Below are 26,310 nucleotides of genomic sequence, written 5' to 3' on the forward strand. Positions count from 1 at the left end.
CAATGGCCCCTTGATGTTTAAGAAGGAATACAACTCTAGCCTTGAGGCAATTTTTTATGGAATTAAAATACATATTAATCTCTCTGTCTTTTGATAAGTACCAAATGTAAGCAATCTGAAATTTACAGAAGAAAAAAAATTGGGTTTCCTTTTAGGGTAATTGCTGCTTTTTTTTTTTTTAGATTCTATCCCAGAAATCATAGTCAAAACTCCAACTTGTACTTTTACAAAAGAGAAGGGACATATTTATGAATCCAGGAAACAAAATTTGACACTCTTGTGTAAACACCAGGAAAGTTTGGTCTTCCGCATCCATGTCCCCAGCTAACGATGCCAGTCAAAATCCATTTTCCATCACTTTTTCTTCGACAAGATAAAGGTCCACCCGAATCTCCCTACACAAGAAGATAATGTAAGTAGGAAGTATCTTTCTCCTGTGATCATCAATTTTGTCATTAATGTGTTTAATGGATTGTATCAAAACTCTCATTCTGGAAAGTTTTCACTTGGCCAATTATAAGGTAGTTTGGAGAAGGGTCAGGAAATAATATGAAACTTCTAATGTCATTTGAGAATTATTCTTCCTAAAGTCAAAAAGCTGCATTTATCACAAGAAATGTAATTTCTTAGTCCAAGAGTATCTTCACAATATTCTTGTAGTGGAAACAACTTTCACACACCCCAAACGAAGAAAAAAACCTCAATAGTAGTGGAGGTAGCCAAAGTAGTAAGAGTAATGATAATAACTGCTAACATTTATTGAGTATGAGCTGTCTGCCAACCTCTATTTTGGGGTCGTTTAGCCCTGACAACAACCTGAGGAGCCAGGGTTATCTTGAAAAGTTGACCTTTGCCTTGGGGCCATGCAAATTCAGTGGTTGGCTTTGGATTCTGACAAAGAACAATGAAGAATTACACCCTGAGGAAACTCCTATGGCTTGCTGGCCTACAGCTGTCAAGGACAGATCACCCTCTTTTGAGAGTCCCTAATGATATCTCAACTCCAAAAAGCAAAGATGAAAATAATTCAAAGTGTAAACATAATTCCGACAGTATCCGTCCTTTAAATTATAACATCTGGGCTTTATTTTTCTAGTTTGGAGGACAGGTAAAGCTGCAACTTAGCTAGAGGCAAAGATAAAAAAGCATTCTGAATTTGCCCCCGAGTCCCACCCCCCAGTTCCAACCCTGCTTAAGTGAATTCTGGCTGGTGAGAAACTGGGCTCTTTTTATTTTAATTATTGCCACACCAGCTCTACTAAGTCTAAGTTGACCTGTAAACTCTGATGGCTAGGTGGAACAGGACTATATGACTGCCTAGTCTCAGGAAGCAGCCAAAACATAGCAGTTTTAGTATTAGACAGATAAGGGTTCACATTCCAGCTCAGGTATTTATTTACTAGCTGTGTGACCTTGGGTAATTTGCTTACGCTCTCTGTGTCCAGTTTCCTCTTCCATAAAATGGTCGTGAAAGACTTAAATGAATTTATGTAAAGGATCTAGTGCTTGCCACAAAATAGGAGTTCAGAAGATAAAATCCATTATTACAATAAGATGAGTATTTGTGGCACAGTGGCTAAGGTTTTAGAGAGATGTGGGAACAGCTCCCACTGCCCTCTTCAGCCTCGAAAACATCTGTTCACCTTTGGGCAATCATATAGTTATCTGCATAGATTGGAATCTAAGACTTGGAAACATATCCATGAAGATGAACTCCAACTGACCCCTGTCAGGAGGCCTAACCAGAGGCATAGGAATGAGTGTCCTCTGTTGCCTCTCCCACTCCTCTTTCTCTATCCCCAGCCTATGCATCAAAGGAGCAAGTGAATAAAACCCTGGTATTTCAGTAGAGAAATGGCTGCTAACCATCCTAAGACGCTCTGTGTGTGTGTGTGTGTGTGTGTGTGTGTGTGAGAGAGAGAGAGAGAGAGAGAGAGAGAGAGAGAGAGAAATAGAGAAAAAGAGAGAGAGGACTGCTTTATTTTTTAGTTCTTGGTTACAAGAAAATAAATCATGGCAGAATGATAAATCCAAATCTCATTTTCTAAATGTTGGAGGAAAATACATGGGAAGCAGAAAATTGAGTTTTAAAGACCTAATTATTTAATCACCTTTCCCTGATCTTAGGCAATTAGATTATAATTAGTCTCTGAATTAAGGGAAATACCTGTCCTAGTTCTTTTCCAGTGTTGTGCAAGTTACACATGAAAGCACGTATGGAAAGCATGGCATCTTGGCAAAGGAAAGGTGTGATGGCTTACCCGGCAGGCATCTCTCTTGCCTGACAGGACCCCTGCACACAACATCCGCGAAGTGATGATCCCATAGGTAGAAACGCAGAGGGTTTGGTCAATGAGCTCTACCTCTGCTTGCTGCAAAACAGGGGAGCCTTTATTGTCTGGAAAACACATGGGAAGTGGAAATCAGGGTAATGATTACACTTATTCGGGGTGCCGTCAGACCACCTACTCACATTATCTCCTTATCCTCAGAACAATTTTTTATGGAAATTCTTTTATAATCCCCTTTTGCTGATGAAGAAATAGAGGATGAGGAGACTAGAGGGAGTGCCCAAGCTGACGGCAAGTAACAGAGCAGGACTCACACCCAAGGTCTGACTCAATCTCCGGCTGAGCCACACTCCCTCGCTACTTACTTCCTGCTTCCGGTAGGACTGTGAATCCCAACAGTCACTAATACTGGTTGCGAGGCCTACCTTTTAAATGGAGCAGCATAATCTGATATACGGGAAAGAACTGGAAACCATAAAGACATAAAAGTTTTGTTATACCCTTTTCACTTCCTTTTTATCCTGCCTGGCTAAAATGATTCCGAAAAATAAGTACACTCACACTCATGCTTATAAAGAGATGTCCCATGATAAGCTGGTTGAATCGACTCTTCCCTCCTGTGATCTAAAATAATGTCATTAAAGCCCGGAGCACTGTCCTGATAGGTTATGCAGATTGGAGTCGTGAGCCTCTCTCCATCATTAGGGTTCTGAGATCCCAGCAGGCCCCTGGGACATTAACTCACACGCCAGCAGTGAGCCCTGGAGAAGCTGCCCGCAAGGAACGTTTAGAGAGTATCAAAAGGAGGGCAAGGGTAAGAGTCAAAGTTGGCAGAAAATGCATCTGTCCTTAAACCCTTGGAAATGGCTGCCCAGGAATCTGAGATGTGGGGGAGACGAAGGAAAAGCATCAGCCCTGGGGCGGTGTTCACAAAGCTGTGGCTTCTTCCACTCACTGCATATTCAGAATCAACCTTTGATCCTAGACCATGAAACACCTTGATGGAGCAGATGTAGGGACATCAGGACATCCCTACCACTCTGACCTTTGTGCATAATGATAGAGATGCCAGCTAGGGTGAAGGGATTGTAAAGAGGTATCCTCTCTGGGTGGTCCAGTTCTAGGCTGATGTACCCTCAGGTCTGAATTTGCAGTCTGGGGAGCTAAGGACAGGCTGGTTTTCAGTCCTGACTCTCATCTATCTGGCAAGTTGCCCTTGTGATGGACAGATCTGCACAACCCTCCAGAGAGTTGCCTCTGACTTGACATAATAGGGTTTGCTGGGGGGGGAGGGTGTGGGTGTCCTCTTCTTTAAGAAAAGGAATCCCTTCTTTGGGTGAAAGGGAACCTAAAGAGTAAAGAGGAACTCTCTTCTGTAGTGGAAAACCTAGCAAAATTTGGAAAAGGCCCATACCGTCTCTCCAATCTTGCCCTGTTCATAGAACGCCCCCTCCCTGCCACCCCTGATGTAGTGGGTCTTGCTTCTTTTGGGGGCAAAGGAAGAACATCATAAAATAGAAATAATTAACACTGCCTCCATTCTACTTCTTAGAATTATCAGGAAGCTCAAATGAAAACATATACAAAAACCCCCTATGAGCCCCAAAGCACTCCATCAACACAAGTTAGTATTATCTGGAGGGGGAGGGCATGACCCTTCACCCGTTCACACACCTGCTTCGTGCCTTCGCCCCCAGCCAGTCACCCAGCACTTCTCCCCACCGCGCACTTTCTGGCCAGCAGGAGGGATGCATATTGGCTGAATGAGCTGTTTCAGGGTCTCAGGCCAGGCTGTACTGAGCTGTAGCAGAGCAATGTCATAGTCAAAGGTCTGACTGTTATAGTACTCATGGACCACAATTCTTTTCACTGGGGAGATGAACTTGGCATTCCCCTGCACGTACATCCCGAGGTGAGCAGTCCATGGCGTGGGGTCTGACAACCTGGCAGAAAAGGAAGGAAGCATGAAGTCAGTGGCCAGGGTTTGAAGAACCATCCAGGGTTTGGACACAAGCCCTCTGCAGCCTGACAAGGGCTAAGGGAAAGAAGCCTCCCTTCCAGTCCTATTGTAGTCCCTGGCTCTGTCCGCGGACATGGCGAAAAACACAACTTTTCCGAGCCTCCCTGTCTCCTAGTAAACAGAGTTGAAGGAAGGTGTAGTAGGGGTGGTGCATGGTCCAGAAAAGTCCCTCTGCCATCCTAAAGAACTGCTGGAAATTCTGTTGCCCCTGCTGTCATGAACCACACGCAGGTCAAGAATGTGACTAGAATTAATTTGTTACATTCTTCCTATTCATGCTGACATAGGCATCTGATGGGGACAAACAGGGCCGATAAGACAGTGATCTGGGAATCCTTTTGCCAAATTCAAATGATATGAATTCAAGAGAATTTAGAAATCAAAGTACAATATGGAGGAATTTGATAAAATTCCTTCTTGTCATCCATCTACCAGAAGCCTAAAAGATCACGGCTACAACTGCTCAAGCATGACCATTCACAAGGGCCCCACTCTTTGCCAGCCCTTCCAGAACTCTACTTCTGACCTTTGTGGCCTTGCACAAATTTACTGAGGGTCTTGTGGTCTCCATGTGAGGTATCCATCTCCACCTGCACAGCAGCCTTGTTCTAGTGGGGTAAAGAGATTGTTCTAGCGGGGTGAAGAGATTGTGAAAGCTTTGCAAGAAAAATAAGGACAGAGTTCAAAGAGTGTGGCCCCGAATCTGCTGGCCTGACATCTCATGGTTGGCATCGGGGACCTGGGGGAGTATTAAGGTTAACATATTACTTGGAGCAGTGTCATAGTGTAAAAGACTAATGATCGAAGACAAGCATAGCCGTTTTAGTCATGAACGTGAATTCTGTAAGTTCCAAAAGAAGCACATAGTTCAATTATATAAAACCCTTGGAGGTTTTATATTAAATTATTATTTTATTTTTTACTTTATTTTTATTTATATTTCATTTATTTTTATTTATTTTCTATTTTATTTATACTTTATTTTATTTTTTATTTCATTAAATTATTATTTTATTCAAATATTAAAAACCCTTGGAGTTTCCTAAATGAATAGAGCCACAAAGCTGTCTTTTATTATGTTGTTATGTTAATGTTGACTTTTGGACCCCACCTAAGGCCGGGGAGCTGGTGGCCAGGAGAACCAACTATGTAATTGGAGGGTTGCAACTTTCAGTCCCACTCGCTGACCTCTGAGGAGGGGAGAGGGGCTGGAGGTTGAATCTACTGCCAATGCCAATGACTTAATCTTACCTGTGTAATGAAGCCTCCATAAAAACCCAAAGGACAGGGTTCTGGAGAGAGCATGATAGCTTCTCACCCTTTCCCCAAACCTTGTCCTATGTATCTCGTCCCTCTGGTTGTTCCTGAGTTACACACTTTTACAATAAACCAGTGATCTAGAAAGTAAACCACTTCTCTGAGTTCTATGAACTGCTCTAGCAAATTAACTAAACCCTAAGAAGAGACGGTTGGAACCTCTATAGCTGTTGAGCCAGAAGAATAGTGTCAACCTGGACTTAGAATAGGTGTCTGAGGTGGGGAGGAGGGAAATGCCTCCTAGGTCTGAGCCCTTCACCTGTTTAATCTGATGCTATCTGCAAGCAGACAGGGTCAGAATTGAGTTAAATTGCAAGACACTAAAGTCAAAGAGTTAGTTGCCTGGTGGTGTGGGAGCCCCCCCCCTCCCCGCCCGGCCAACCACCAGTTTGGAAATTGGGTGCAGAATCATTACCCTTTCACTCCAAATAGAAGTCCAGTGCCTGTTCTACACACACACACACACACACACACGCGCGCGCGCGCGCCATTTGAACTGCTCGAATGTCCCAGTGGGCAGCTTCCTTCCACAGCTTGAGGGCAGATGTATGGTCTGGGATCAGAGAGTGTGCCCTCTTAGACTAAGAAGTGAGATGCCCTACCTGTTTCCGTGGAAACAGTGGGCCGCAGAAAGAAGCCACTCCCTGGAGATGACCGAGGCTGCGCAGTAGGCCGAGCCGACAAAGTGGAGGCTGACTTGCCACGGCCAACCCCCTTCCTGTGTGTCGCTGCCCCCAATGATGCGGTGGAAGGCGGAGGAGCCCCCGCTGCAGCCTTCGGAGAAAGGAAGGGCCACGTGACTTAAAAGCAGACTCGGAGTGGGGGGAGAGGAGCAGACTTGGAAGAAAAACTGGAAATTAAATCGGGTTTCAAGCTGCATTGGGAACTGAGGCACCAGACAAGCAATTTGAAACCTCTTGCTTCTCTAGAGAAAAGGCACCCCCAGACCACTCCCTCCGGAGAACAGGCGGGACACAGAGTCTCTGGACAATAAAGCACATTGATTCAAGGAAGAGGGGCCTCATTAGCAACAGCTGCGTGATAGGGACAGTAGCCTTGGGGCTTAGATGATTGGGGAGGAAAAGATTAGTTCCAAATGCAAGAGAAGCGAGTGCATCTTAGGGGGCGCGCTGATTTGAGAGAAAGATAAGTGAAAACCTATTAAGACAAACTAGTTACCAGAACAATTATTTTCCAGGGCACAGTTTTTTTGTTTTGTTTTGTTTTTTAAATATTTTATTTATTTATTTGACAGACAGAGATCACAGGTAGGCAGAGAGGCAGGCAGAGAGAGAGGAGGAAGCAGGCTCCCCGCCGAGCAGAGAGCCCGATGCGGGGCTCCATCCCAGGACTCTGAGATCATGACCTGAGCGAAGGCAGAGGCTTTAACCCCCTGAGCCACCCAGGCGCCCCCCAGGGCCCAGGTTTGATAAGGATGCGTAACTACCCGGCCGCCAAGGGGCCAGTTAGAGACCACAGACTAACACATGGCAGATTACAGTTTTCAGGGCGCAGCCGAAGAAAACAGCAGCAGTTGGCGTTGATTCTAACGCAAGGCTTAAGTCACGGTCATCCACCGTGTTCCAGTTTCTGTTTCTTTTCTCGCGGACTTTTTATTTAGGAGCCTCTCCCTTGATTAGAGTTACCAGAAAGTGAAAGTTCTCATTATAAGCACCTGAGGCTTTAATGCTTGTTGTCGAGAAAGCAGACAGGATCCCTTCCAAAGGTTTTAATTCTGAGAAACCATTTCAGACGCAGTTCGCCAATATTTACTATTCTTCCCAGGACCCCAACTTTTGCCAGGGGGATTTACCCCAAGAAGGGAATAAAAATGAACAACTGGAACATGAGGAGGGCATACAGGGAGTCGGAAGGAGAGTATTTCTACTCACTGCAGCCTTCTTCGTCGCTTCCATCTGGGCAGTCCACGGCCCCATCACACTGTGCGTTTTGTTTCCTAAAGCAAATATCATTGCCGCATTTAAAAGTCCTGTGGCTACATGGAATGCCTAAAAATGAACAAAAGAGGGTAGAGTTTTTCCTGCCCAGAAACTTGAGGGAATGACACTTGAGGGAATGAGACTTGAGGGAATGACACTCAACTCCATCCTCCAAGGATGGGGTTGCCCGGGCATCGGTATTTGCCGCTCTGGGCAACATGGCAGAGGGCAATGAAGTGAGCCCATGGTGACCAGCCCCCTCACCCCAGCAGAGCCATCGGAAGCCAGGCAGGCAGGCAGGCCACCTGTTGAGAATCAATCCCATGGCCCCTCCTTTCTTCTACCAGAGATGCAAAGCGGTTGGCCTTATTGGTTTCTTTAGGCCGTGGCCTATTGATTATTTTGTCGTGCTCTCCAAGAAAATTTTGAGCAAAGGGCAATACCATATCCAGTCCTTTCACAGCATTATGGGGGAAACGGTTAGGCTTTGGGAATCCTAGCACATTTGTTCACAACTCTAGTGGTGTGTGTTTCTGCAGGGGCTGGAATAGAACATGCCATGCCATCACGGTATCTGGCAGGTCCTGCTAGATCACGTCCTCAGCATCCTTTACTCTCCAGCGGCATTAAAAGCAAATAAGCAACGAAAATCTTCCAGCATTCACATGACACACATGCACATGCGCGCACACACACACACGCTCAACACACACACTCAACTCAAACAGTGACCAACTGTCCCGTTTTGCCTGGTCCCAGGAGGAATCCAGGGAACTGGGATTTTCAGTGCTGAAACTGGGTAAGTCTTGGCAACACCGGGACACATCAGTTTTCCTACCACCCCAACCCAGGGGTATTCAGTTCCCACTTAACGGAGTACACAGGAAGAACGGCAGAGCGCAGAGGACTCTCCCTCACTCTGAGTGCAGTTCTGCTCATCCTGGCCGTCCTCACAGTCCCTGAAGCCGTCACAGACCAGAGGGCCGGGCTGCCTTAAGGAACTGGCATTACAGGCAGGCTTAGGAGTCACTGGAAGGAAAACACACAGAAAGCTCATGAGCCTGAGACATCTTGGGCCTCTGAGAACCAGCAGTGCCCCTCTAATGGTGCACATGGCTAAGATGACTTACATAAAACACAAAGTGTCTTTTCCTCCAACCTGACACCTACCAGAGAAAAGCAGAGGTTGAAACTTCACTGTAATCCCTAGTGCTCTGAGTTGGTCAGGTCTGGTTTTTTCTTTTGCCCAAACACATTCAACTATGGCAGTTTGTGTACTTAATTACAACTAAATGCATCCTGAGATTTTCTTTTAAGGTAAAGAAAAATCATAAGTTGTTATCTAATTTGAACTTGTCTGGGGCGCCTGGGTGACTCAGTCAGTTCAGCTCTAATTCTTGATTTCCGCTCAGGTCACTGTCTCAGGGTGAGGAACCTGGTTAAGATTCTTTCTCTCTCTGCCCCTCCTCTCTCTCTCTCTCTCTCAAAAAAAAAAAAAAATCAAATAACTAAATACATAAAATTGAACTTGTCTGCCTTCCTAAACAAAGTGGGAGTGGCCTTAACTTGAGGATTTCTTATTCATTTTTCTTTTTTTAAATCTCAGGGCCCTGACTACATAGTAGGTGCTCATTAAAGTTTTGTTGAATAGATTAACAGCTATGAGATCTTAAAGGACAATAGGCTTGTCATCTGTGTAGGAAAACTGTCTTTAAAATGATTTGTCCTGGGTGATCTATTTCATGAATTAAGAAACACCATTGTAGGGGCGCCTGGGTGGCTCAGTGGGTTAAAGCCTCTGCCTTCGGCTCAGGTCATGATCTCAGGGTCCTGGGATCGAGCCCCATATCGGGCTCTCTGCTCAGTGGGGAGCCTGCTTCCTCCTGTCTCTCTGTCTACTTGTGGTCTCTGTCTGTCAGGTAAATAAATAAAAATCTTGAAAAAAAAGAAAAAAAGAAAAAAAAAAGAAACACCATTGTAAATTATCACAAGCTTTCTTCTTTGGAATATTTTCATGAATTGCCTTTGGACAAGGGACAGGCACACTTATATTAGCAAGCACTCTTGGAAGATATGATTCCTTTGACATTTCTGGTTTTGTGAAAAGTGATCATTTTTTGTTATTTGCTCTCGTGTTTTCAGTGGCATCTCTTGTTAGGGGCTGGAGGTAACAGGGGAGGACATGACTGCCCTGAAATGTTCATTCAGCTTCTGGGTGTACCTAGCTGACTCCTAGAGAATATTTTCCAAAATGGCACAATGAGAAATAATGATTACCAAAAACAGCCCTTTTTATACAGTAACAATAATCATAGCAGGGGATGATAATAATGTAAAAAAACACCAGCAACCTTGCTCACTATATAACGGCCAGCATGTATTTTCTTAAGCAACAGAAAACCTATAGATTGAGAAGGTCACTGAGCCCTAAGTTAAGAGAGTTTTACTTTGTTTTGTCAAAAAAATAAATAAATAAAGGTGTAGAGCCACAGGTGGTTTTTCACAAATATAAGTTTTTCATAGTTATATTAACTGTACTATTTCTCCAAGAATATGAAAGGAATTAAATAGCTTCACCGTCGCAATTGTATTTGAATGAAAGTCTGGATCTTTAGGAGAAAGCATTGCCAATGGTGTCATATGGTCTGATGAACTATCCTCTCCATACGACTCCCTGAAACTGGAGATAGATTCAGGAATGATGTGCAAATCGTAACGAAAAACCAAGAGAGAGAATCGCTGTCCAAAATAGGAATTTCCAATACCCTGCCCCTTCGTCATTGCATGACGCTGTTGCAAAGTATACAGGCAATAATAGCAATAACAGTAATTCTCTCCTTCCCAACACCAGTGCTCCATGAATGAATGGGCTGAAAGGGGTGACTTCTCTGTTAGTTGAAGATTGTGGTTCATTGAATTACTGGCCTCAGATCCTCACTCCCTGTGGGAGTATTATACACTATTATACACCTCCACTTTTGCATGGCCCCAAAGTGTGTGTGATAAGCTTCCTGCCCCTTGACTGTGGCCTTAGCTCTAGGATTCGCTCTGAGTGATGGAATATGACCTAAGTGATGGTGTGCCGGTTCCAAGCCCAGAACTTAAGAGGAGCACTGTGGTTTTGCTCACCCCTCCTTTGCTACTACCACTGCCATGGCCAGCCCACTGGTTCAATGAGAAAAGGAGCCATGAGCAGTAGATCTGACCCCAACGTGGAAAGAACCAAACTTAGGAGGACCTACTGCTTAAAACAGAAGGACCCAGCTGAGGCCAGCCTAGATCAGTCCTATCTCAAACAACTCACAGGTGCATGGTCTAGAATACATGATTATTGTCAGTCACTGAGTTTTGGGTAACTTGTTATGCAGCAATAGCTAGCAGCTACAAAGACCCAGGATATACATCAGCAGCAACGATGGCCCTGAGAAGTTACTTGTTCCTAAGAAAGCCACAGAAGAATTCAAATACCCACCACAGAAAAGTTCGTCACTTTCATCAAAGCAGTCATTTACTCCATCACATCGCTGGGCCTGAGGGACACACAAGCCAGAGGAGCATCGAAAAGATCCAACAGGACAGGCTAGAGACAATAAAACATGGGAAGTCTTGGGTGAGTCCCTAAAAGTCGTCAGACCACATGAACAAAGAATGATGAAGTATTAGGTGGTTAAGGAATTGGCCATGTAGATACAGTAATTCTACAGTTTCTCCATCAAATCAAGCTATAGGAGACAACGGAAAGACAAAACAAGTGACTTTAGGAGAGCAGAGAAAGTAAACTAACCCACCAGAGGCTCTGAGTGGACACTGGCTCCAGGTCACAGGTATAGTCAAACTTCCACTATCTCCATCTTTCACTCAGCACTCTGGCTTCATCACTGACTTGGAGAAAGTGAAAGCTGGAATATGTTTTAGAGAGTCCAGCAGTCTTGGGATACAGTCTTTAGACTCCTGAGGGAATTACAAGTGGCCTTCTGGTGTCTCTGAATCCTATATGATCACAGGCACTGTTCTAAGGACTCTGTGCTTTTAAGCCCATTTTCAAGTGATCACTGTCCCCAAATACATTAGTAACCACTGATCTTTGACACTTGGACCTAGAGAGATTAGTGACTGGCCTCAAAACTCATGACTCCTGCCTTCTACCTCCCAGTCTGCTTCAACCAGGCTACTCATCAAAGATCCATCTTCTGCCTGATCTTGAATTATAAGTCCTGGACTTATAGCTAAGTATATTAGAAATAATAAATCCTTTGTCGCTATCGTCTGAATGTTGGTGGGCCCCACTAATTCTTATGTTGAAATCCTAGTGCCCAATGTGGTGATACTAGGAAGAAAGACTTTAGGAAAGGAATTAGGTGATGAAGGCAGAGGCCCCATGAATAAGATCAATGTCCTTATAAAAGAGGCCCCGCAGAGCTCCCTCAGCCTCCTCCACCATTTGAGGATACAAGTCTGTGACCCAGAGAGAGCCCTCACCTGACCATGCCGACATCCCGATCTCTGACATCCAGCCTCCAGAACTGTGAGAAATAAATTTCTGTTCCTTATAAGCTACCCAGTCTGGAGTACTCTGTTAGAGTAGCTGGACAGACTAAGACACTCTCCTTGTGCAAAAGAATGAGGGAAAATCCATGGTTTGGTCAACCCCTATCTTCCTGGCACACAACGGAGAGGGTAGGTTTCTAGAAAATATTCATGTTTGAAAAAACAATTGAAAATAAGACGACTCACTATTTACCTGTTATTCTTGCTGGAAATTGTAATATTCTGATATTCAGAAGTATGATAGTCCAGATCCAGAAGCAAGTATATTGGCAAAGAAAGAAGGTTCTAAATGAGCTTTCTCTCAAGTCTTATCCTCATGGAGTGATTAACCCTTACTTTTCCCCTTTTAAAATGGATCAAGAGTTTCCTGAGTCAATATCTAGTCTCTCCAGCTCTAAAGACTTCCCCCAAACACTGCTGACTACCTCCTGGCCACTGTCCCCATGGTTCTCGGTGTGGAGGGTAACATTTTGAGTCCTGCTGTTTGAACTCTCCTTGACCAACCAACTCTCCCTATGGGTCATGGGCTGAAGTGAATCACAACGGTTGTCTTCTGATCCACCAAATGTTCATATAAACATCATATGTACAAAGACTTAAGAGTAGCAGGGACAATAAATCAAGAAATGGGTCTGTCCCATATAACATAAGAATAACATAAGAAAAAACCCTTTCTCAATTGTAACAGAGAATTATGTCATTTCTTCTACAATTTAAATGATAGTAGTAATAAATACATAAGTTTATGTCTTATTGATTATGTATTTTGTTTATATTATGTGTATTTATAATATATTTATTTACACATTAGTAGTAACTAAGCAGAAATAAATCCATTTTTATTCCTTAATTTCTCAAAGTTTAGAGTTACGAAGGATGAGGCTCTGTTTAATCGTTTATTAGAGTTTTCTAAAAAGCAAATTCCAGGCTTACGTTGACTAATGTTGTAACTTCCATATTCCACCAGAAGCGGCTGGTCGGAAAGCCTTGAACTGCACTGCAGCTGAATGCGAGCGAGCGGACTAGGCACACGGAAAATCGTCTGGTGATCCATGTAGGAGCCACAGTACCTGAGGAGGCGAGAGTCAGGGAAGAGGCGTGATGAGGCTCTGTCCGCGCATCCCCATTGACAGTGAACACACAGACACTTTGGCACTTTGGGCTTGGTAAGCAGAGATGCTCACCGCAGAGCTAACGGTAGTTCTCCAACGTATGCTTAAGTGACTGACAGAAGTTTCTGTCGCCTCGATTTTCTACTCTGCTAAATACAACAGCAGTACTCTTGACTGTTATCTAGTGTTCTCCTCACCAATACTTGCAATCATTAGAAATACGGGTCCTCTTTTTCTTTCTGTGTAAATATAACAAGAAATGCCTGTTTTTGCCCACAAACCTCGCCACGGAGCAGAGTGGAATCCATGAGCTCAGGATGAAAATATGGAAAGAACCCAGCAATAGTTAAAGTAAAACACAACAATATTTTTTTCCAAATGAAATTGAAAACCGATGTGCACTTTGGGGTTTGTCCTTGGTAGAATTTCAAAATAACAATGTCTGCCCACAATATTTCCTTACCTTGATTTTTCTTACTTCTTGTACCTAAGAGCAGATGCCCCTCCTGTTAGTAATTCTTACAATATGAGCACTGTGGTTAGTAGAACATGAAATATTACTGTGCTCTCTAGGGGCCCGTGGTAAGTGAGGTCTCTGCCCTGTGTAGGCAAAGCTCTTCCCAGAGTGAAACCTGCAAGGTCTCAAAGGGAAATAGCAAGCACACGGGCTGAGGAGGGACATCCTCCACTGGAACTTGTGAATGCCAATCGCTTCTCACCCCCAAGGCCCTTGAGCTGGAGTTTAGAGGGGAACAGTAAGGAAGGGGGGCATAGTGGTGGCTAATGGAACTAAAATTTAAAAAAAAAAAAGTGAGAAATTAGAGAAACCAGCAGGAGTTGGTTTACAGATACAGACACATGACAGGTAAGAAAACTGAGAAGTCGGGCTGTCTGGGTGGCTCAGTGGGTTAAGCCTCTGCCTTCGGCTCAGGTCATGATCCTAGGGTCCTGGGATCGAGCCCCACATCGGGCTCTCTGCTCAGCAGGGAGCCTGCTTCCCTGCTCTCTCTGCCTGCCTCTCTGCCTACTTGTAATCTCTCTCTGTGTGTCAAATAAATAAATAAAATTTTTTTAAAAAAAGAAAGAAAAGAAAACCAAGAATTTAAATAGGTGAAGTAAAGTGTTCAAGTTCAAAGTAGTGAGAAAGTAGAAGAAGGATTAGGACTCAAGTCTGTTGGTACTAAGCCCTAGAACTTTCTAGGGCACCAACAGCTTTCCTATCAGGAACTTTGCTCTGCAGAACTTCCTAGGAAGAACATCCATTCCTTCAGGGCTTATAGGCTGCCTTCTAGCTGCTGTGAGCTCGCACACCCCATCCTCACCTTCTCTGAACTCAGGAGCACTAGGCTTCCTTGTGCCGGCATTACCTTTTCCTACTTCCCCATTATGCCTTTAGGTAGCTTTTCAGCAAGGTATCAGAAATTAGTTCAGTTAGATTCTTTCCTTTTTAGATGAAAATAACTGATAATGGGAAGGGCTGGCATTTTAAATCCTAAGGGCACAACTAGCATCAAAAGAATCGGATAGGATTTCTCCCAGCTGGCAAGACAGAGGGAAGAGCTGGCCCCTTGGAGAAAGTATTTAGGGCAGAGAGCTTTTCTGGTATTGATTGGTATTCTTGGGAGAAGATCTTGTTCATACTTTGGCAGGAACACTCTGTGGGTGGTGGGGGTTGTTACTTAGGACAAAAAAGAAATAGTATCACATTTTACAAAACAATTGTAAAGATTTGTTTTCTGGACCTCTAATGAAATACCAGAATGCGATATTCTTAAAACTTGGAGAGGAAGCACATTCCATAGTATTTACCCATCCAATGTCATTTCCAAAGCAATTTTTTTTAATACAGTTGACACATGATGTTACATTAATTTCAGTACACAAAATAGTGATTCAACAACTCTATCCAAAACAATCATATTAATTATAATAATGGTTAATATTTCTTTGGTATGTAGTATGCATTATTTAATTGAATGCTTACCATAAAAAAAATCCCTCATCTCATTTACAGACTGAAAATCAAAGAGATTAAATTATTTGTCCTAGTTAATACAGCTATGAATGACAGATCTAGAATTTGAACCCAGGTATTCTGCCTCCTACATAACAGACCCTGATTCAAAGGTACTCCCAAAAGAAGTACAATCCACGTCTTAATAATGGATCCAAGGATGCTCTTAAATCAGGTAGGACTTATCCCAGTGAGGACAGAACCAATGACTACTTTAGCTCATAATCCGAGAGCCTAAAGGAAATGAAAGAAGGTTATTCAGGAAAATCATTTAGAAAAGGAAAGCCTCATTCATGGATTAACAATGAGCACAAAATTAGCAGGTAAATCCTTTAGGATAACTTCACAAAAAAAAATCTTACCTCAAAGTAAACTTCGAAGCTATTCTGCTATAAAGACAGGACATTCTATATTCTTTTAAAAAGATTTTATTTATTTACTTGACAGAGATCACAAGCAAGCAGAGAGAGAGAGAGAGAGAAGAAAGCAGGCTCCCTGCCGAAGCAGAGAGCCCGATGCGAAACTTGATCCCAGGACCCTGAGATCATGACCTGAGCCAAAGGCAGAGGCTTAACCCACTGAGCCACCCAAGTGCCCAGGACATTCTATATTTTTTATTACAAGATCTATTACAACTTCAGAAGCAAATAAAGAATAACAACCACTACAGGACAAATGAAAGGCGAGAGGGAAGAGCTCCTCGGTCAGTACAGGAAGCTCAGTCATCTAGATTTCTCTCATCAACCTCAACCCATGTACCAGCCTCAGAATACAGCCAGGCTAGTGTAGCCTCTCCTCCTGCAAAGAACTGGCTAAAGGTTTCTACCTTTCCTATCACCAAGATTCCTATTTACTATTTCCTCCAGGGCTACATGGTTTGAAAGACTTCATCTGCCAAGCTATTTTTGTAAAATGTATAGTATATACACCCATAGCCCAGCAGCAATGAGCAATGAGCCAAGGACTTGGGAGTCATAAGACATGGATATGAATCCTGGCTTAATCACATATAACTGAGTGACCTTGAGCAAGTTCTTAGCCTCTATATCCTTCTGTTTCCATATCTGTAAGTAGTAAACTGCAAACTCTTTGGGAACAAGGAATCCAAGGCTTTGAACTTCTGGGTCAGGCCTTTCATCAGATTCCTTACATCCAGAACCCACTTACATGTGCTCATTAATTTCCCACCATCCATGGTCACAGCCTTTCGCACTCTTCTTGGTTATTGAATAGTTATGGAATTTCAGTGCTATGCCAAGGGTTGAGAGCGAAGTCTGTGAAAAACAAACATAAGTCAGAAAAATGTTTCAGTTGAAGGACACATTTCAGGCTGATTCCTCATTCAGAGCTCATTCCCTTGACTTGCTGTTCTTGGGGCATTTTATTCTTTGTGCCCTATGGCTTTTGGTGGGGTAGACCCAACTCCCCTCCCCCAACAAACTGGAATGAGGAGAGCATAATAGAGAGGGAAGTGGGTGGCCCATTTCCCAGGGAGCCGCTGTTAAGTCCCAGTTTCAGTGAGCTGGGTGACTTGGGACACATTAGATTATCCCTAGGTGTCGGTTTCCTCCTTGTAAATGAGCTTGAAAACACCCCCTTGTTAATGAGTGCACACAGTTTCCTCCTTTGCTGACAATAACGACATAGTTTATTTAAAGCACTATTCAGATTATTTAAATAAAGGAGAAATGAATCAGCGTCCTCTTCATATTCAACCTGGGTATTCCTGAAGGCAGCCACTGAGTCACTCCTAGGTCTGCCCAGACAGGATCAAACAAGAAAAGAGGCTGCCTGTACAGCACCCATGTGAGAGCATGTGTGTGCACGCACACACACACACACACACACAGCTGACCTCTTGAGAACATTGTATGACATACACATACATTGTTTGTGATGTCACGATTTTAGGGTTTTTTTTTTTTTTAAGATTTTACTTATTTATTTGACAGACAAAGATCACAAGTAGGCAGAGAGGCAGACAGGGAGGGGGGGAAGCAGGGTCCCCGCTAAGCAGAGAGCCCTCTGTGCGGCTTGATCCCAGGACTCTGAGATCATGACCTGAGCCTAAGGCAGAGGCTTAACCCACTGAGCCACCCAGGTACCCCACAAATTTAGTTTTAATTTTCACTTTGTCCCAGAAATTATTTAGAGAGAGTTTACACATTTCCTGAGAGTGGAATTTTTTTCACCCGCTCTCAAGCTTTCTAATTCTATACTAATTAGATAAGAGATTATTCGTTACGTGTATTGCTTTTTAATGTTTTTATTTATTAAGAATTTTGATGTGATCAGATATGTGAACACTCCAAAGTCATTTGAAAGAAAAGGGTAATATATGTGTGTGTGGTATACTATCCCTCATTGCTGTAGTTATTGTCCCCACTACCTCTGTCAGGAACCAACGGAAAGGAACTAAAATCCCTCAGTTAAGAATTGTCCATTTCTCTTTGTATTTCCTATAGATTTTGATTTATGAGTATTAATGGCATGTCCTTTGGTACATAAATAATTATCAGAGACCTTCACGTGGTTCACCCTCTTATCATCATAGATCACCTTTCATTTCTCACCCAGTGTTGTTGCCCTAGTGTTGATTTCCACTTTGTTGAGTGCTAAGGTTCTGATCCCAGCTTTCTTTTGGTTTATAATGTCTGGTATGATATTGCCCATCCTTTTACTTTCAGCTTTAGTAAATCACTTTTTATGCTGCCATCTTTTGTAAATAATATACAATTAAGTTATAATTATAGTTTTAAGTTATTGAATCAATTTGTGATTTAATACTGTTGTCTTTTTGTTTAAGAGATGGATTTTACCCATTGACTTTTTTATTGCTCTGATATTTGGTTTTTTTAGAGATGTCATCAAATTTGATGTTACAATTTCTTTGTTGTGTGTATGTAATTCTTTCTAACATGGACTTAAATACAGCAGCCCTCCTCTCTCAACCTGTCTTCGAGAGGGAATGAATCAGGTTCCTTATGTCTCTCATTTAAACATCACAACAACTCTGTTAGGAAGGTAGTATGAGTCCAATTTTATAGAAGAAAGCAAAACTAACCAAAAATAAGTGACATGCCCAACGTTACCCTGCATTTCCCTGAAGGCCACGTGGTGGCCATAGTGTGTCATGGCACCTGGAAATGGACAGTGAGGGCTCAAGAGGAACCAGACTGTCTTATATTCGTAAAAACCAAGGGTTCCTGAGGGCACAGAGTGACTTTTTTCCCCAGTCTTGTTATCTAACTTTTACTTCACATTTAAAAAAAAAAAGAAAAAAGATGCCAAAGGATAGTAAATATCTTGAATGATCACTATAATTTTATAGCTTAAGGACATATTCCAATGCAGTTCTCCTTAGGAAGCTTACATAGGCATTTTCACTGTGTCCCATCATTCCAAAATAAAACAGATTTAAGTGCATCACTGCCCGCCCAATCTACACAGCCCCAATTAAGTTCCTTTGCACACCAGATTCTACTGACACAGATTCGCACACAAATCTACATTTGTGGCCAGATTGGCCAAGAGGCACTACTGATATTAACCAGCATGACCAGTGGGGTCAGGAGGTGCAGGTCCACAAAGCATTGTGAAGTGTTTTGTTCAACAAATGAACAAAAATGGAAAACCACTACGTATGCTCTTTCCTTCTATGTCCTGTGTTCTTTGTTCCCACTGCCCAACCCCTGCCTTTGCTTTGGGAACTTTTACCAAGTAAGGGGGAGGATTTCTCCTGATCTGGACCTGCTCTGTTGAAATACTTCTCTAGTCAGTGGTAGCAACAGGATGCAGGACAAGTTTTATTCATGTCCCTTCTCACGCACGAGTGGTTATGTACATACAGCTCAACCCATCTCCAATGGGCACTGGAAACTTCGGTGTTTCATGTTTCCTGGGGAAGCAAGGAAGACCCATTTCCAAAGTGATAACGAGGAGGGGAATTGACATGGCCCACAATAATCTCGCTTGCCACGTTTGCACCTAAATTGGTGGGTGCTAAGCTGATGGCATCAGTGATAAAACAATCCAAAACCTCACTCCATGTTTCTCTTCTGAGATCGCATACCAAAATGTGTTAGTTGGAAAACAAAAAGAAGGAAGAAAGAGGGAGGTAAATATTCAACTAAGTATCGTTATGAAACATAGGGAAACTGAACATCTTTAGGAACCGGGCAAAGGAGGGGGGATGCGGGATTTGCTCATAGAGAGCAGCTTGATTCCTTTGAATGCTGCCTGGGTCACTTTCTATTTGAGTAGCCTCTGGCCAATGGCTTGCCCCAGCTCTATTTCCCTGTTTATAAAATGTGACAAGTTTCTCTCCTATACCACAGGCATGCTTTAAGAGCAAATAAAAATGTGTGTGTCCGAAACAAACAGAGGTGACATGTTCTAAGCCTCAGTACTCTTTTACACTTTTTCTTGTTTCACCACACTTCTTCCCCTGCAGTCTATAAGCTCCAAGAGAGCAAGGACTTTACCCTGCTACCTACCGAGTCTTCCCTATGGTTATGCACCTGAAACTGACATTCCATAAACATTTGTTTATTCTTGGGAGAAAAATCGCAGGGACTTCAAGTTGGAGCGGGAGTTAATCCTTCTCAGATAAATTAGACCATAAAAACTCAGCTGAAAGGGAGTCTGCAAAAGGGATTGATATTTGGAAATCAGACTAGGCACTAAGAAGGACTAAGGATGATAGAAATCAACTCTTGTGTATAAAAGGTTTTATCATGCCTTGAGCCGATATTTTTATCACTTAAGTCATTCTTCTCAGTTGTTTGTAATAAGTTCAAAGCTACTTTACAGGTGACTTTTTTTTTTTAAGATTTTATTTATTTATTTGACAGAGAGAAACACAGCAAGAGAGGGAACACAAGCAGGGGGAGTGGGAGAGAGAGAAGCAGGCTTCCCGTCAGCAGGGAGCCCAATAGGGGCTTGATCCCAGGACCCTGGGATCATGACCTGAGCTGAAGGCAGATGCTTAACAACTGAGCCACCCAGGCGCCCCTACCTACAGGTGGTAATTTTTTTAACATAATTTCCATTTGCAGAAATATGCTACCACGTAATTTTAGGTGGCTGTTCAAAGCTATCTGAGAAAAGGACAGCTTTATTTAACATCCACACGAGGGGGACCAACCTTGACCTCTGGGAAATGGTGTGTCACCAAAGTCTGTCCCCAATATTTCTAGTCTGTCTCCCATCTCCCATTCTCACTCCCTCAGTGGCGTGCTTTTTGCTTTATAAAGAGTTCTTTTTACTCAGTTTTTCTAACCCTTGATCCTTAGTGAAACAGAATCTGATATTCTTTTTTACATTCTGACTAGAACAATGTTTAGGGATCTTCACATTGGGTCTTATGGGTTACCATGGAATCGATGTTTATTTTACCTCAAAGGAACTTCAAACATTTGACAGAACTTTGGGGAAGGGGTCAATCTTGTTCTGGCTGTCATAAAGAAGATACACTTGCTTTTTGGAGAGATAGAAGAGACAGATTTGATGTCTCTCTTTTTCCTTCCCCAACTCATGAGTGACCTGAGGCACTGAGATTCTGCTGCCCTGAGGCATTAAGAACTGGTGGTGGGCAAGAGTCCAGAAGCTTTGGGTTTTAATTATTTTGGAAATGTTTTCAACCTTGATGAAAAAAAATAATTTAATGATGTATGCCATCAGGAAATGAAACTAAGTACACATATGAGTATAATAAAATTATTTAAAATATTTAACTCTTGGGGCTCCCAGGTGGCTCAGTTGGTTGAGAGACTGCCTTCGGCTCAGGTCATGATCCTGGAGTCCCAGGATCAAGTCCCACATCAGGCTCCCTACTCGGCGGGGAGTCTGCTTCTCCTGCTGACCTCTCTCCTCTCATGCTCTGTCTCTCTCTCTCTTTCAAATAAAATCTTAAAAAAGATAAAAAATAAAATATTTAACTCTTTGTGTACAAACAACACAGGCAGCAAACATGCTCCTGCCTCAGGGCCTTTGCCTCAGCTGTTCCCTTTGGCTGCAACACTGTGATTCTAGGGATGCATAGGGTTAGTTCCCTCATGTTTCTCAGGTTTCTGTGCAAATGCCAGCTTGTCGGTATGATTTCCCCTGGCCATGCTATTTAAGGTAACAAATTCCTCACATCCTAGCCTTCATACTCCAGACTGCCCACTCAGCTCCAGAGCCTCCTTCCCTGCTTTGTTCTCTATAGCATTATACCGCCATGTACCATACTGTACATATATTTGTTCATTTGTCATCTGTCTCCACCTCTTATATGGTTAAGCCCCATGAGAGCAGAGCTTTTGTGCGTGTGCGTCAGATATGATGGATCCCAGTGTCTAGAATACAGCCAGACACATAGTGGGCATTTAATAATAACATGTTGAATGAATGCAAACACTAAACTTCTTGTCACTTACATCTAATTGCTATGCCTCACAAAAATGATTTTATACATACATGCTGAAAGAGCCTTGCCCTACGTCCCTCCACAGGACACTACAGTTGGAGAAAGAAGAACAGTTATAGACTAAAATTTTAAAGAAAAAAAAAAAAAAGAAGGAGCTCTGTTAGGGACCAGACAGAGATGTATATATTTTATATAAATTTACAAAATTTGGTTTGCCTATATAACTGAAATATATGTTGCCTAATTCAATGTATTCTTTCTTTATTATTCTTATGGTGATGCTGATAGTGAAATAATTAAAAATTAATAAGTGAGCTCTATCATATTAAAATAAAAAACTGTTTGATCCCATAACAGTATCTTTGCAATTTTTAATACAGATGAACAAAATAACAATTGGAAAAATAAGCCCGTCGGCAAAGAACAGTTAATTAATGAGCAGATAGTTGAAATTACAAGGACCTTTCATGTTCTAGGTAATGTATTTGATTAAGGCTTAAATATTAAAAAATTAACTCACATTCTTTTTGTAGTAAAAATAAAGGTAATTAAAAATAGATTCCTAAACATAAGATAACAATATTTTTCTAAAGTAGTGGTAAAACTAGGCTACCTGAAATTTCCAGGTACACTTGCATTTCGGAGGATAGTAGCTTGGGTAATATGGACTTGAAATTTTCCCTTCAAAGCCAGTGATTTCTTTGACCAATACTGTGTTTTCACACTCTGAAAAAAATATCCAGTAACACACAATGATTTGCAGTTGTGAGATTATGGGAAATGCATTGCATACATTTCTTTAACTACAAAAGCACACTCCTTGATCATCAAACTTATATACTTTTTGAAACTTAAACCAGTTTTTCCAAAAAGAAATAGCACCCTATAGATATATAGCTAAACTTCTTATTTAAATTCTATATTTCTTTTCAATCACATTTTGACTACAGATCTATAGGATGCTATTAATCTCTTTAAAAACATAGCTCAAATATATTTTAAAGCTTCTAAGCCTATTTGTTCTCATTAGTGTATATTTGTTGTTGAAGAAATATACTCAGTTTACATAACATGTTGTTCTGTTTAAATAAAACAATCTAAACATCTATTTTTACTGTAGGGGCATCCTTCTGCTAAAATGTAATTTCCTTTATCTATTTTGTTTGCTGCTTTCCCTAACACCTGGAATCATTCCTAGCATATAGTACATGCTCAATAAATGTTCACAAATTCCACTGTAATACTTCTGAGCTAATCGTATTTTTAATCTTTGGAGTTAGAGATAATTTCCAACTCAACAAAATCTCAAATAGCTTGTTCAATTTGGCTCGTTAAGTCAACTTTGTATTTAGTTTTGTAATAATTTGACCAAACAAACCTATCAAAATAAGCCACTGCCTTAAAATGTAGGTGGACTTATGAAGCTATGACCATCTAACTTAAGCCAGCTCCACTGCCCTCCTTGCCCATCTCTCATTCTGATCCTTTAACCTTGTCAGGGCTCATAAAGAAGTTACAAAAAGACTAGACTTTCAGTGAAGGCTCACTTTTGTTTTACTTCGCCAACCCAAGGCAAAAAGAGAAGAGGGAAAGGAAGCTAGGTCACTTTTTGCTCACTCTCTGACCTAGGAAAACCCATCAAATCTCTGGGTTTTACTTCCGGTGCACTTTCTAGTATGGCATTCACACGTATTGCTATTAACGAGAATTCACGGAAGACAGCCACTGTAGTGTGCTAGGTACTGCACTATTACCACTGAGCTGCGAATGCGCCCTTCTCTGGGGCTGTGACAGGGACTTTTCCAGCAGCTTCTGTCCTTTGCCACCTGGCTTCCTGCCAGGCCCTGCCCATAGGGGGCGCTGCAGGAACACTAGAACCCCGGAGGAGGAAGAACGGGGCTTCCCGCGTTTCTGTTTCCTCTTCCCGGGAAAGTCCCCCGAGCAACGATTCTTACCCCATCCTCCTTCCTCCCCTTTTCTCCCCTCATTCCTTCCCACTTTTACCCCCGACTCTCTCCCGCCCCCGCTCCGCGCAACTACACTTTCTTCCTGTAGCAGAGTTGAACCCTGTTAGCAGTTTTCCCAACTTCCGTTTTATTGCATCTTCCTCAAAGATACAGCCCCGGCCATCTGGCAACCCCTCCTCGAAGGTCTGGGTCCCACGTCCGTGAACACCCGCCCCTGAACTCAGAGACACCGGCTCCAGCTGAGCAGCAACCCCCCTCTCCCCTCCGTCAGGGGTCTGAGTTTCAGTCCACAGAAACCCCCACATTATAAATTGTCAGCGTTGTCACCGATTTCCTTTGTGCCCCCCAGAACTACAGGGGGTAGTTGCTTCCTACAAGTATTACACCCAGAACACCTTAGGTTTTCTGCCTTTTGAGTGACCTGACACCTCCATGCCGAGTTAACAGTTGTTCACATTAATGCTCGCAGTTTAAATAATACAATCTCTCTCCTCTGACTGGACCCTGAGTCAAGGTCCCTGACTAACAGGACTGGTTTTACAACACAGCCTCAGGAGAGATTAGACTGGACTATGATAACAGATATTTTTCAAGGTGACTTTTTTCAATTAGGAAAGACTTACGTTCTTCTGGAATGACCTCGAAAAATGCCCGGATTCCTGATAGCCTCCATATCTGAGGAGACTTAAACGACACCAGCATGAGATTATTTGTGGAGACGAAGGACATTATCGTTCTTGTGGGTTCACAAATTCTGAAACCAGACAACAAAAGTCCATGAGTAATAACAGGTTATTGAGCAGTAAGCCTCCACCCACCGCTAATTCCACCCATCTCCCCCGCCATCCACACAGTTCTTGTTAGGCACACTCCACCAGCCAGATCTTCAACTGCCACAGGGCACCACAGAAGGGAGGTGATAAAGATATAGAAACTTTTGCCCGGTAACTATCAGAGAATTCTCCTGGATGGCTGTCACTGGACCCCCCTTGAGATGCAACAAGGCATAGGCAACTACTGAAATGGCTACAGTCCTGAGTTCTGGCCTCAGGAAAACTGGGTTCAAAACTCAGCTCCATCACTTAACTGGCTGAAAGAGCCTGAGCAGTCAAGGAACTAATCTTCAAAGATGCCAGCTCCCCGACTGTGAAAGGGTGGTAGTACCAAGATTCTATTCCTCACATCACTGGGGTGAGGATTAAGTGTGGTAATAGCAAAGTATGTCTGGAAGGATGAAAAAAATAATCATAATAATAATAACTGAAGAATCAGAGCCAGTGACCAACTTATGTTTCACTGTAACCATTACGTACTGTTGAAATTTCTAGTAATGCATATTCATCACCAAAATATACATACGTAGAACACGGTTGCATACATACATAAGCACTATTAAAAATAATAATCCATGTGCCTTTTTAGCACAGTAACAAATACCAAATTTTTAATAAATTATAACTATCATTATTAAATCATCAAGATAATACTTAATAAGCACTCACAAAAAGATGTCTGCTAGTAAGTAAAAAATATTAGGGTATGTATAGATATGTGTGTGTGTAATTATGTATATATATAGGAATGAAAATATTTGTGCAAAAACATAACAGATAGTTCTAGGTAATGGGATTGTGAAATATTGATCTTGTTTTTCTCTGTTTACTTTCATAATGAACACTGTTTTATCTTTATAATAAGGGAGAAAATTTAATTGCTTTACTAATGGTGTGCAATCATCAGAAGATTTATTCTCACGTGCTAACGAAACAGTAGATTTCATTGCAGTTGCAATAAAAGTAAAATTAAACAGAAGAGTCAGCTAGATTTCAGAAATATTGGATGACCTTCCTACTATACTGATTTTGACCCTCGTATGCGGCAAGTAAACAGTGAACGTTGTGTCCCATAGGCTCTGGCTCATACAGGGGATACTAAATAAGGCATGGGTCAGTTCTTTGATCTCATGAGCGCACACAAAAATAGTTTTAAAAGTCTAAGGGAAACAAGATACTTCCCAAGAGAGACACTGTAAAAAAGTCTTTACTCGCCAGAGTACCTATACAAGATGGTGTTCCGGATTGGCAAGAGGGAGTCGTAAACGGTCAGGGAGTCAGTGACACAGTTGTCAGCTTCAATCTGGACGGACTCTATCGAAAGACGAATCAGATAGCCCACGATGGCCACCAGCTTGAAATGACACATCAGCCTCCCTGAGGTTGCAGAAATCTCCAGAGGGTAGCGGAGAGACAGATGATCTGCATAGAAGTACTGAGAGCAGCCTTTGTCTGTGGAGACAGCACTTCGTTTTGTTTTAGGAACTTTTTAAAAAAAAATTTTTTTTAAAGATTTTATTTGTCAGAGAGAATAAGAGAGAGAGAGAGAGAGAGAATGAGAGAGAGCAAGCAGGAGGTGCAGCAGGCAGAGGGAGAAGCAGGCTCCCGGCGGAGCAAGGAGTTCGATGTGGGACTTGATCCCAGCAGCCTGGGATCACGACCTGAGTGGAAGGCAGGCATAGACGTTTAACTGAGTGAGCCACCCAGGTGCCCCAGGAATGACTTTTCTATATCTTTATAAAGAGTAAGGACCAAAGAGTTCATATGGAGGACATCTGCTGTTTTTGCCAGCCTGGAATCTGCTCCACTCTCTTCTGGTAACAGCACCAAGACTTCACTTTGAGAAACTACCCCTACCC

At 42.4% G+C, this 26,310-nt stretch overlaps 1 protein-coding gene across 1 annotated transcript in view; it reads right to left on the reverse strand.

Annotated features, from left to right (window-relative positions):
* Positions 1 to 224: 224 nt before the first annotated feature.
* The window catches only part of LOC111151685 (transmembrane protease, serine 7), a 31,699-nt gene continuing 5,613 nt past the window's right edge, over positions 225 to 26,310 (reverse strand). The window contains exons 4-15 of the mRNA XM_022509825.1: positions 25,675 to 25,903; positions 24,242 to 24,372; positions 22,265 to 22,377; positions 16,410 to 16,516; positions 13,050 to 13,186; positions 11,041 to 11,148; positions 8,487 to 8,597; positions 7,521 to 7,637; positions 6,231 to 6,402; positions 3,966 to 4,234; positions 2,262 to 2,398; positions 225 to 395 (exon numbers count right to left, since the gene is read on the reverse strand). Of these exons, the coding sequence (XP_022365533.1) occupies positions 225 to 395; positions 2,262 to 2,398; positions 3,966 to 4,234; positions 6,231 to 6,402; positions 7,521 to 7,637; positions 8,487 to 8,597; positions 11,041 to 11,148; positions 13,050 to 13,186; positions 16,410 to 16,516; positions 22,265 to 22,377; positions 24,242 to 24,372; positions 25,675 to 25,903 (1,802 nt within the window). The remainder of the gene's footprint in view (positions 396 to 2,261; positions 2,399 to 3,965; positions 4,235 to 6,230; positions 6,403 to 7,520; positions 7,638 to 8,486; positions 8,598 to 11,040; positions 11,149 to 13,049; positions 13,187 to 16,409; positions 16,517 to 22,264; positions 22,378 to 24,241; positions 24,373 to 25,674; positions 25,904 to 26,310) is intronic.

The sequence above is a fragment of the Enhydra lutris genome, unplaced genomic scaffold (genome assembly GCF_002288905.1).
Source record: "Enhydra lutris kenyoni isolate GAN:26980312 unplaced genomic scaffold, ASM228890v2 scaffoldscaffold2, whole genome shotgun sequence".
In the NCBI taxonomy this organism is placed as follows: domain Eukaryota; kingdom Metazoa; phylum Chordata; class Mammalia; order Carnivora; family Mustelidae; genus Enhydra; species Enhydra lutris.